The sequence below is a fragment of the Phasianus colchicus genome, chromosome 3, assembly GCF_987193195.1.
Source record: "Phasianus colchicus chromosome 3, bPhaCol1.hap1.1, whole genome shotgun sequence".
In the NCBI taxonomy this organism is placed as follows: Eukaryota; Metazoa; Chordata; class Aves; order Galliformes; family Phasianidae; genus Phasianus; species Phasianus colchicus.
The window spans coordinates 74,893,764-74,906,673 of NC_143438.1; the positions used below are offsets into that span (position 1 = coordinate 74,893,764).

The 12,910-nt window shown below is 48.3% G+C and overlaps 1 protein-coding gene across 1 annotated transcript; it reads right to left on the reverse strand.

Moving 5' to 3' along the window:
* Positions 1 to 9,864: 9,864 nt before the first annotated feature.
* LOC149918684 (uncharacterized) lies at positions 9,865 to 11,504 on the reverse strand. The gene is made up of 2 exons (XM_090138356.1): positions 11,320 to 11,504; positions 9,865 to 11,139 (listed from the first exon to the last, which is right to left on the reverse strand). The coding sequence occupies exon 2, from the start codon at positions 11,054 to 11,056 to the stop codon at positions 10,076 to 10,078; it is 981 nt and encodes a 326-aa protein (XP_089994482.1). The 5' UTR covers positions 11,057 to 11,139; positions 11,320 to 11,504; the 3' UTR covers positions 9,865 to 10,075.
* Between the last annotated feature and the right edge of the window lie 1,406 nt (positions 11,505 to 12,910).

Here is a 12,910-nt window from a genome sequence, read left to right on the forward strand (position 1 = left end):
GGATATAATAGACACCATGATTCTGTCTGCTCCCCATACAGCTACTGAGTTAGGGGGGAAGGTGGAGAAAGCCATGGAAGGGAGAAACATGTTCCACTGCATCTCAGCTTTAAACTTAGAACTCATTTTAATGTTGCAAATGTTTGAAGTGGCCACCTTCAGAAGAAGAAGGAAATCATGATTCTGCAATATTTGAGTAACTCTGAAACTGCTCAGAGGCTCTCCTCAAAACAAAGCCAGTGCTGTCCTGGTGAAAATGATTATTTATAGCCTCAAAGACAATACCATCAAGTTAGAAGCATTCAGATCTCCACGAGAGCACTTGTTCCAGGAAATCAGAGCCAAGTCTTAACCTGGGAGGAAGCAGTTAAATCTCTGCGTGTTCAACCATATAAAAATCATCTCTCCTTTGAAAAGAGATGAGCTGGTTCTATTCCGTCTGCCTTGCAGACTGGCTCTTCCTTAGAGAAGCTCTGGAAGCTGTTTGAAGAACACCATTTTCTTGTAACTATGAGAAACCCCTGTTCTCTGTGTGTCTCATTGCAGCAGGCAATTCTGCTGCCGGAGATGTGAGACTAAATAAAAGCTGCAGGCTGGTGCCACTGGAGGGACAGTTTACAGCACAAATGTTTTGCTGTTTGGCTTTCCGAGGCAGCCTCTGGCATCTATGATGCACCAACAGGAGGAATTTTTCCACTAGCAGAGTTGCCCAGAGGACAAGCATTTAGCCTTTGGACACTCCAAATCTCACCTGCATCCAGGATCAAGTCAGCACAATGACATACATATCCCTCCAGGAGCCTGATGCTTCCATGCCCTGAGTACATGCAGCCCTGCAGGCAGAACTGCAGCAAGCACCTGACCCAGAGAGGAGGTTATCCTCTGCAGACTCATGCTAAAGAGCAAGCTGTTCTCACAGTAAGTGTCTGCTGTTTGCAAATCAGTTACTTTTCTTGTGGCCAATCGTGCAAACTCAACCTTGAAATGAGAAAGAAGTTTTATTGCTTCTCCTCCTACAATAAATGTCTCCCAGGCCCACACAGGTCTTTCCCACACATCAGTGACACCAGAGATTGATGTAGGGTAAACCACAGATCTGATTCAACTCTCATCAAGCTTTAAACTAGACCTAAAATGCCTTCCATCATGCACACAGGTGATGCTTCTGCTCTTCTATCCTGCTGAGTCTGTGCTGCTGGGAACCAATCACTGCCCTGATTTGGGACTGCCCTGTGGCTCTGTATTGGGCTGCCCAGGCCCTGTGGGCTCTCCCCCTCCGCTCCTCTGCACACCAGCTCCATCCCCATTTTTTATCTTGACACTGCACTTCTCTCTAGCCTACTCCTTGAGGGAATGCCTTACCTTCCATTGAAGATAACAGGGGCTTCTACCTCCCCCACCCCAGTGTATGATGGGGCTATATGGTAGGGAATTTCTGTAGGAAAACATCCACCTGAACATGTGCATTAATTCTACACTTGTGGAACTCCCCTTCTGTCCTGATGCATCCCCATAACGAAGGGTTAATTTTGATCACAGTACTTTCATGAGGAAGAAACCTCAGTGCACTTCATTTTTCTTTCAGGAATGACAATGCTTATGTCCCTCATTTCAGTTCTCTGCCACGCTCCTTGTCCTTCTGCAGTTTTTGGCTCCATCTTTCACACATGCTCGTGGTTAGTTCTGCTGTGACACCCAAGCCAACAGTTTTGCTGCCAACGCTGAGATTTTGTGGGTTCAAGTGGCAAACCAGGATGCATGGATAAACACATTTTTTTTAAATAAGCCTTCTTAGCAATTTGCTCAAAAACAGAAAATCAGGCACGCAGTGAACTATTTAATCAACATTTTAAACATACTGTTACCTCCATCTGGCCTGAGGATTCACCAGTGTGTGAGGTCTTGCCAGGCTGTTTCCACTATGTTACAACTGATGGTAAGAGAGAGGCATTTCCTCCGTACAGTGGTGTTTATTTATCACACAGCCTATACTCAGAATTGTGTTTCCTGAGCACAGAGCACACACAAACAGGACCACGTTCCTTGCTCGGCAGCCCATGGACCTTGCTGGGAGTGCCGTGCCCAGCAGAAACTCTGTCTCCTGGCTTGCTCCCAGCAGTTGCATGCTCCCAGGTCTCCTACTACAGCCTTTCAGTGACTCCATAATAAATGCATTCTCCTGGAAAGATAGGGAGTTATTTTTAAACGCACACACACTGTAATCAATCCATCACCCAGCCCCACGCTACCAGGGCCTCTGGGGAAACCTTCCACCCACATGGCTTGGCTTCTGCTCAAGCCTTGTAGGCACGGCCAGGTGCTGCACTGCAATTACACAGAGGTGTATTAATTGTGGCTGCCACTTAGTAAATGTGAGAACCAAACTGCCTTTTGCTTTGGCTTCTGCCAGAGCAAGAGGTCAAGGATGTGTCAAGGCATAATTAATGCCTTGCAATATGAAATACAACACAGGTGACCAGGTGAACCAGGTACCAGCCACTGTGAGACCTTCAGATGAATCCCATCCATCAAGAAAGGGCATGTAAAGACAGCTCAGGCTCTCTCAGATTATCTGCTGCCAAAGTAGATATCCATGTATTTATACCTACCTCCATGCTCAGCTCTGCACTTGCTTCACTTGCATTCAGGGAGATGAGGAAGGTATGGGTCCTAGGGCAGAGCAATAAGGAAGAGCCATGAGACCACTACTGGTTGCTGGTGAGCTATACAGGAGAGCTGCAAGTCTCTTGTGCTGAATGGGAAGGTGGGTAGGGGCTGAGGCACCGCTTCTCTGATATCCCAGAGGGAAGTTCAAGGCACTAATCTTTCTGCTCACCACCACTCTGATATCTGAACATAAACACTTGTGGAAGGAAATCAGGAGGCAGGAAAGGAGGAGCTCTTCTGGGGCTGGTCTGAAGCTACCAAAGAAAATCCAGCCCAGCACAGGCAAATTCAAAGCTGCTAAAGACTGCTTTTGTCTATCAAAACAGGAGGCTGCAAGTCCTATTTTAAGCTGTTCTTCAGAAGAAAATCCTTATATATTTGGTGAAGAGTAATATGGACACCGTCCCATCTACAGAGCAAGCACGAGCTTCTCCCTGACTCCCTGACTCAAGAGCTCCAGCCCCAAAGCACATCTACTGCCTCATGAACCAGGGAGCAGAGACAGCTCCAGGCTCCCATTGGAGCCAGATGTACTCCCTTCAGCACCAGTTTCATTTGTGTAGGCTGCCATTCCATCTTATAGGGCTTCAAATTTGTTATGGAGCAGAAAATGGTTTTCAGGGAAAAGCAAACACCCCATGGGCTTTCACACTGATTAAAACAGACTCTCCAAGGCAGGTCAGCCAAGGTATAACAGCGTGTTGAAAACAAGGCAAAACATTTCAAAGCAGAAGAGACTGGGCAAGTAGGAGTGAATACCTCCTAAAATGTAAGAAAAAAAGGTATAAATTATGGTGTGGCACTTTAACAAAGTACTTTCCCATGTAAGAATAAAAAAAGAATTAAATAAAATACTCTTTTTCAGAGCTATAGAAGGAAATGAATTTATGAAGATTAAAGTGAACTATCAATATTAACATTCAGATGCAAAAGGAAATGCTTTGCAACAGAGCTTCCCAGACCTAAGAGAGGGACACATCATCTGACAGCTCAGCATTCAGACTGATCCCTTCTCCACAGCAAAGACTGTTAGAATGAAATTGCTAAAAACATCCAAACTCTGTATTTTAATATTAAACAGATATTGGGGCCCAAAAGCCCCAAACATATATGTGGGATGTGGGGGGGTGCCATGGCTACTGCTGGATGGACAGTACCTGCATGGGGACAACAGTTCACCACATAGCATGACTGCACTACAACCATAGAAATAGAGATATTGCAAGGCTGTTTTTGGAAAGATGGCATCAAAGCATTAAAACTATATGGTTTCAAAATAGGCAAGGTTTCCTTGGCATTGATGCCTTGTCTCTCCAGCCTGCTGTCATTTGGGCTGGTGTTCTGGAGGCACAGAGCAGGAGCTGTGTCTCTCCCTGACGGATATTTGGCAACTAAAGAGCCACTGCCAGGAAAGGCAATCCCTGACAGAGTCTCTGTAGGGGAAAGTTAAGAACACTAATTTTAAAAGTGATTAGTTGTTATGATTTGGTGTTCCTGAAGATATGGCTCTAGTCTTAGCACAGCAAGTTAAAGCAAATACTGTGGAGAGATTCAGTCACGAAATCCACTTAGCTCCAATGCTGCCCATGCAGGGCATTCTTTTATGCATTTAGCCTTTAGTTTCTCAACAACATTAGCACCAGAATAAGGGCATACTTGGCACAGGAAAACACAAAACTTTGCTTCTGTGTGGTGCTCCTGCACCTTCCTTTGCTGTAGCAGGCAAGACAGCTATGTTCTTCCAGACCCACAGGGGATGTTGGGAAAAGAGGAAATGAAGGGAAAGATTTGCTGAGATGCACTGAGGTGCATCCCATATGAGTTTAGAGATGGCTGCTTCAATCCAACGGTCTCAAGCAACAAACCAGCCCCTACAGCTCCAGCACAGAGCAGTGCCAAAGAGAAGAGCCATTTTTAAACTAAAAATAATACCCAGAGCACTGAGAGTTGTACAGACACCCCCAGATCTCCTTTATTCAACAATGCTCAGAAAATAATAAGAAAAACTCATGAGACTGCTTATCATCATCCTTTTCCACATTGGGGTTCATTCCTCCTTTTTGGTCTCCAGCAGAATTTTGTAGGTGGCTTGGATGACCTCTTATAGAATCATAGAATCACCAACGTTGGAAAAGACTTCTAAGATCATCCAATCCAACTTTTCACCTACCACCAATATTTCCCAACTAAACTACATCCCTCAGTACAACATCACAAATTTCTTGAACACCTCCAGGGATGGTGATTCCACCACCAACCTGGGCAGCCCATTCCAGCACATAACCACCATAATTTTGTAGGTGGTTTGGATCACTTCTTATAGAATTATAGAATCACCAAAGTTGGAAAAGATTTCTAAGATCATCCAATCCAACCATCCACCTGGGTAGCCCATTCCAGTGCCTAACCTCTCCTTCAGAGAAGAGATTTTTCCTGGTGCAAGCAATCCACCAACCCAAGTCCAGGTGTCTTGCCCAGTTTCTATCCCACTCCTCTCTGGAGATCTCTTCTAAAAGGAAGAGCATAGCAGCCGGGTCACACACAACAGTGCTCTGCCCTCTATGCATTCAGCCTCATTTCACATGCTGGTGCATTCATTCTTTCATGCTATCCTACCCCATGAAACTACTGCTTTAGCAGGGCCAGTGGAAGGACCCAAAGGAGCAATCGATTCTTGGAGGGCAGCAAGTGGCTCAGTTTGTGGGAAGGTATCTCAGCCACACAGCTAGGATGAGAGTTGTGCTGCCCAGCCCCAGTGGCATGACTTTAGCAGAGACAGTATTGCTGGCCTTATCTTCAGCAAACATTCGCGAGTCCACATCCCAAAGACAGTCATGGGGATGAAATTCCCCCTGCCAATGTTTCCTGGGTGGGACATTAACTCTTCCCAAATTTTGAAATGTTTTTCACTTATCTGATGTGTGAAAGGCTTGAAAACAAAGACAAGAGAAGGAACCAAGACAGTGAGGCACGGACACAATCTCAAGTAAATAAATGTGTGAGTTTTTTTTCTTCTCCTTTTCAATCAAAATTGGAGTTACTGTCAACAACAACAGAAGATATTTCAGGAAGAAATGGGATTTGTTAAAATTTACTAGCATTGCTGGGTGTATCCTTTCATACATACTAATGGCTAATCCTCCTTGCATCCCTAATCCACTCTGCATGTTTGCTGTATCTGGTCACAGCACACTGCAGACTGAGTAACATGTCTTTGTCAATTACAAATCTAGAAATGTTCATACTCCTTGGATATTTTCTTAGATTCTTGCACAGGTTGAACAGAACCTTCCCCTAATGGATACACAGTATATATATTTATGTGTGTTTATTTATTTTGTATATACATACAAAAATTGTTATACCATTTCCTTTCTTACTGCTCATTGTAAGAGAAGATCCTGTCAGGGTGTCTGCAAGGTTGAAGGGGAGGAATTCTGCAGTGTGGCGGGGGAAAGCAGAGACCCCAGAGAAGAGCACATGGCCAGCTCATCCCCAAGGCTCCTACTGGAGGTAATTCAGATCCCACACACGACAGCTTCAGGAACCCCCTGAAGCACTGAGCAGGGCCTGGTCCCAGTGCCGATGGGTCCCGGTCCCAGCACTGCATGGTGTAGAAACATGGCCGCATCCCCACTTCCTGGGCTGCAGGCCCTGGCATGACTCTAGGGTCAGCATCTGGCTACACTTCCACCGCGACCACATAGCATGTCTGGCAACTGCCTCTTAAACTAACAGCTAATTAGATTTCTCTAATGAGACAGCATGCTTTAACTGGCTGGAAGAGGAGATGGGGTGGCAAGTCTTCTGGCTTCAGTATCAACCAAAATGAGTCATTGTCCCAGCTTTCTCACAGCTTCAGACAGATTATTTATGCATTTGTTTATTTAAAGTTTGTTCACATTTCTTTTTTAATTCAAAGAGAATGAGTATAATTTCACTGAAAAAAAAAATCCCATTTTAAGTATTCTAGTCTAGACACAGTTAGCTTGACAGCAAGAATGTGGGTGCAGGGATATCAGAAAAATTATTGTTATTGCAAAACATTGTTACTAGCTGTTTTTGCTATGCTGTTAAAAATGAGTAAACCAGCAGCTGTTATTTTTGGATGGGGTTTATTTAGAAAAGGTCTGAGTGCAGAAAATTGAAACCCGTGCTTTTGTATGCTGTGGATTTGCCGGTTGGAAGTAGCTCCCCTCAGCCTTTAGTATTCTCAGACTGACGTCTGCATCTGCAGGCAGATGTTACAGATGTTGAAGGAGCTGTATGCTTGGCATGGAGGCACTTTTCACAGCAGGCATCAGTGACCAGGAAGAACTAATAGGATTAAAAGTCACCTCACAGAGTCACAGGATCCCAGAATGGATGGGGCCCTCTGTACCCCTCTGGCCCATCTCTGCTCCAGCAGGGAACTCAGAGCAGGGGGCCCAGGCCCATGGCCAGGCAGCTTCTGAACACCCCCAAGGAGGAGACCCCACAGCTTCTGGGCAACCTGTGCCAGTGCTCCGGCATCACACAGCACAGCAGTGCTGCCTGGTGCTCAGAAGGAGCCCCTGTGCTTCAGTTGGTGTCCATTGCCTCCTGTCCCAGCACTGGGCACCACTGAAGGGAGCCTGGCTGAGTCCTCTTGGCACTCTCTCTTCAAGCATTTATGAACACTGATGAGATCCCCCTGATTCTTCTATTCTTTAGGGCCAGCTCTCTCAGTCTCCCCTCACATACCAAAGATACTCCAGACCTTTCATCATCTTAAGGGCTCTCATCACCCTAGGATCTTTTTCTTTCTTTATGGGGCATTTAGGCAGCCAATGACTGGCTGAAGTCCCAGAGACAACTAAGATGCTGTATCTCCTAGCACCCAGGCAAACAGATGAAACTCAGCTTTTAATGGGGCCACCAACATGAGGAGTAGAGACACATAAGGCTGAATCCATGTGAAGAGTGTAGGCTGCCAAAAAGATGCCTACTATAGGCCAGATTTTGGGTGAGTGAACAGCACACCTGCCTCAACTCCATAGCAAGCTCTTTGGCCTACGAGTTTGTAAAGGGGGTGTTTGTCAGAGCCACAGCACAAGGAGAGCTTAGAACTAAGAGCATGTGGGATAGCTACTTGTCTCACTCACCGCTGCAAAATCCAGGGCTAGGTGGCACCTTAACCCTTTCTTTCAGGTGCTGGAGCAGAGTCCAGCCACAATCTCATCCCAACTCCACAAGAGGTCTGCCAGCCCAGCATCTCTCCTCCACCTGAAGCCCAACAGAGAGAAATAGATGGGAAGGGTGTGCAAGATTTCTGAGGGATACCTGATTTCCCTGGTGTCTACTGCTGCTCCCACCTGGCTCTCTGCTAATATACAGCAGTTACTGTCCACACAGTACACTTTTCTAATTTCCTATCTGCAGTGGGGGCAGCCATAGTAGGAGGTTCTAATAACTGTTTTTACAAGACTTGGTTTGCACAGAGCCTTTTGAAGGTCACGCTGATTATTTCCTCTGTAACAAGCAAAGCACTATGTAATTATTGCAAATACCACCTGGTGAAAAATCACTTCTAGTCAATCACCTTGGCATGGGGACAACTGCTGTAGCCCTTTGCTGCCACAGCAAATCAAGCAGAAGCAATGATGGGTCTCACATCTCCAATCTGGACTCTTGTATTCCTCCAAATACAGTAAATTGGTGAAATGACTTTCCTGAGAGGCCAGTACATGAGCACCCAGCTCAGCGGGGCATGCAGAGCAGATGACGCAGTGCTGAGACACAAAATTCACCCTTGTCAAGAATGTCAGGTATAGAAATGGGACCCATCCCACCAGGCAGCCCTGGCTTAATGGTTTAGTTGTAGATCTCTGGTCCCATTTAATCAAAATCTGTGATGCTTACACACTGAGGTGAGTTGTTTCTCACATACTTAATGCTTGAATATGTGATGGCACTTTTAGGAAGGAAAATGAAGCTTAAGAGAAAGGATGATTCCATGATATCAGCTGCATTAACTGTGTTAATAAACTGGAGAAACTCAGGAAAAAATCATTAAAAAGATCTGGTTCTCTCTTCCAAGGATTGTATCATAAGCAATCAAAGTTAATAAAAACATTCATTTTAAGGAAATAAGCACTCATCAAAGCATAGTGATGAGCAGCAATATAAATACATCAATGGGAAAATAACCTGGCTCAAAAGGAAACTGTTGTAGTGCCCCATATTTACTAGAGGGCCCCGGACACTTTGCACTCATGCACAAAACAACCACCAAAAGTGCCTCAGGGCTTAAATGCATAATGGAAATACGTGAATTACAGTTACCTGCTTACTTACGTGTCTTCTCAGCAGTACTGGCAAAAGTAGATAGAACACACCAGATAGAGGCATCTAAAGTTACTTAAACACCAAAGAAAAAAACTTCAAGGGTTTCACGTGGATGGAAAGAGAAAAAGGCAATACTTTTGTGCTGTGCTGTTCAAGTGACTGTGCACATACCCAAAAAAGATCACTGCGTAATTCACTTGCATCACATCTGCCAATGCAACAGGGATTTATCCAACATGGGTTTCAGTATCAGCAGCAGCCATAAAAGAAACAGTAATAAAATTGTCAGTGCTTCAAGTGAAGCTGACACAAGGAAGTATCCATGTGCAGCAGCACTAGAGGAAAATCAATTAATACAGACCTCCCCTCTCTAACACTACTTTGAGTAGTGTTCAGGAGGCATTTGGACAATGCTCTTCATAACATGCTGTCATGATTTTATGATTTTTGTTACTGGTATTCCACATCATAACATCATGTAGAGTACTGGGAGAAAGAAAGTTATTGCTACCGTTCCGTAGACTGTCGACATTTCCAGGTATAAATGTCTCAGAAGAGAAGAACTACATCCCCCAGAGGACTTTGTGCTTCTATTCTGTTCAGAGAGTAAACTAAGTTTCTTATTCTGCAAAATTGCTGCCACAGTTTTTTCCCCTCTCATTTCCTTTTGCTCCCTTTCCCCTTTTCTCCTTTTAGGGCCGGTGGGCCCGTGGACCTGCTGTCCCCGTCACAGACACAGATCTAGAGACAAGACCGTGGCAGTGTGAAACACGTGCTGCAGTTAAGCAAGCCGCGTGAACTGAGAACTAACGAGCGTTCTGCCGGAGTGCATAGATAGGCTTTCATTGAAAGTACTGCTGCCTGCCGGTCCCTTGGCTGCCCTCACCCGCCGCTCAGAGGATCCCGCTCACACTGGCTCTGCAGCTCACACCCCGCACAGGGCCCAGGAGAAGGGTTTAACTGGGTGTAGAGCACTGAGAGCACTGGCTCTCGTACGGCACAGCGTGTGTGTAGGGCGTGTGCGAGAAGGGCAAACCATCTCAAAAGATGGACGCTAGGAACAACACGTGCTTCTATGTTCTTATCTTTTATTTAAGCCCCGCTAGAGGCGCCGGGGTGGCCGCCTCTTGCAGGGTAGAGGAGCGCGCTGGGCACTGCTGGCCCTCCTCTTTGTGGGGCGCAGGGACCTCCGAGCCGAGCGCTTCCTGCCCCGGCTGCGAGCGGAGGAGCCGTGGCTGCGGCCCTGGTCAGCGGGACCGGCTGCCTCGGGACCCGGCTCACCAGGACCCCCTTCGAGGGCCCCGCTGGACGTGCCGGGCAGCTCCTCTGCGTGGGGACCCACAGAGCAGCTGCATGGTGTGGCGCTGGGGGCAACGGTCTCCTGCGGGGAGGCAGCGGGACCGGACGGGGCCGCGGGGCCGTCCTCCTGCTCCTGGGTGCCGCTGGGGTCTTCGAGGCCCAGCAGCCTCCGGGCCTCCTGGCTGCACCGGCTCTCGATGGTTCCAACGAGAGCGTCGACGAGCGGTGCGGTGATGGGCCCCAGGGCGTGCTGTGCGCACTGCACTAGGATGTCCCTGTCGGGCCCCACCTGGCACAGGAACGCCAGGACCATGCTCTTCAGCCAGTTGATTTTCCACCAGCGCGGCTCCCCGTTGCGGCGGAGTTCCTGCTCCAGCCAGGGCAGCACCGGGTCGAGGATGTCACGTCTCTCCCGGAAAAGTGCCGCCCAGACCTCTGGCAGGAGGCCGCCCACTCTCTCCGGCTCTGCGGCCATCGGCTCAGGGGACGGTGGCGCAGAGGGTGGAGCGGATGCCGCAGTGCCGCTGGGGCCGGTGGTGGTGCCGAAGCTGACGGGCACAGGCACTGCGGGCGGGGAGACGATGCACTCCACGTACTCGTTGTCTCCCCGCACAGAGACCCGGATGGTCTTCATGGCCGTTCTGCACAGCGGGCAGCTGTCTCTCAGCCTTGCCCAGCGCTGGATGCAGCCGAGGCAGAACATGTGATTGCAAGGACTCGCGTAGGCGACGTCCTGTCGCACATCACGGCAGATGGAGCATGTCCATGCCTCTTCCGCGGCCATGGTCTTCTCACTGCAGCTGGCTGGGAGAACCGGGGATGACAAGCTGCTCTCCTTCACCGGAGCTGCAGCGGTGGTATCTCGCTCTGCAAGAGGGAGAGAAGTCACGGTCGCTCGCTGTCCCGGGGTGTGAAAGCCCTCAGCAGGCCCTCAGCAGGAAGCCCTCCCAAGCCCACGACTGGGCCGTCTTGTGCCCCCCGCTGGCACAGGGCCAGGCTCCCCACGGCACGTCCCCTGAGGGACCCAGGTGTCCCTGCACCACTCACCTCCGCTGCTGCGGATGCGCTCCGTAGGGCCCCGGCTGCCTGCTCTAGGCAGGGCCAGGGAAACAGAAGCGATACTGTGGGATCGGGCACTGAGATGCTGCAAGCAGCCCCAGGCACGACCCAACACAGCACAGCCAAATCCTCGCTCGACTGACAAGCCTCGCAGAACTGCTCAGCAGGGTCCAGGAACGAGCCAGACTGAGGCAGGCTCTGCCCGCACCCCACTATGAGCAATGAGGGCTAAGCAGTCACAATCCGCCATGCGGTGATGTCACAGCCTGTTGCTCAGGGACATCACCATGGGCTGCCCGTGCCCACCTCCTCCACCCCACCCCTGTTTCAGATGTTGCCTTCTTTTCCTTTTCCTATTTTGCTGTACCTTCCCCTTCATTCCTGCCCACCTCTTATGCTCTACGTTTGACGTGAATGCACCGGCCTTTCTTTTTCTCTGATTAAAACTACTCTCATTTATGTATTAACACAACTCTGACTGTGTATATATTTCCTCTTTTCTTCACTAGAAAACTGTCGATTTCTCTCTTATGTGTTATGTAGAAATCTGGTTTGGCATTCTCCTCTTCTTGCTTCAGGAATGCCCAGTTGATCTTTCCCTCGTTCCTCTTCTGTCAGCATTTTCCTGGTGCTTTTTGGGAGTCTCTTCCATTATCAGCATGGGAATATCCTTCTTTCTGAGTGTCGTGTCCCACCTGTGGGGAGGGGGAGTGTGTAACATTCATGAATTCCTTTTGGATGGCTTAAGGTGAAATAACACTCATGGTCCCTACATAAACATCAAAGTTAATGGGGAATTTACCTAGTACAGCTATCCTGTAGGCGTTGGCCCTCACACAAGTAGCTACCTATATCTACCTAGGCTGTGCAGTTTTATGGGAAATCAAAGTAAGCCTTGAGTTTCTTAACTTTTGGGAAATCTTGTCTTAGCAACTTTCAGAGGAATGAGTGAAAGGAGGAGTCGGGGGTGGAGAGGGCTCACCAGTCCTGGATCCTGTGTCTGATCTGCCAATGGGGATGGCAGGTGTGTAGAGAAAGCCCCCCCCCCCAGACTTGTACATGTCCTTACCATAGGCCCCAGTGCCTGGACTTCTGAAGCCTTCTCTTGTCCCAGTTCCAGAACACTGTTGAGATGCCTATCATATCAAGATAAGTGACACCCAGGCAGTCTCCTGTGGCTTAAGAGTCTCTCAGGGTACTGTCAGGGCTTGCACTACAGTCACTTGGGCTCATCCCTCACTGAGGTGACTGATTTTCCCTGGCAGTCCCTGAGGGAACAAAGCTGCCCTCATCATAAAAGAAGATCAAGTCTGGGGCCACCTGAGGAGCCTGGGAGGCATCCCTGGGACCCAACGAGTTTGTTCCACAGTCTTCAAGGAACTGGAAGATGGAGTTGATAAGCGACTCTCTATCAGACTTGAAAAGTAATGGCAGTCAAAATGTCTCCACTGACAAGAAAAGAGAATGCTGCACCCATTTTTAAGATGCTTATGAAGAAGGACAGTGAGCGGTACCCCCTACTCCTGACCCCTGGCATTGTGGTTGGCATCACCAGCAAGAAGGCAGATATCCACAGTGT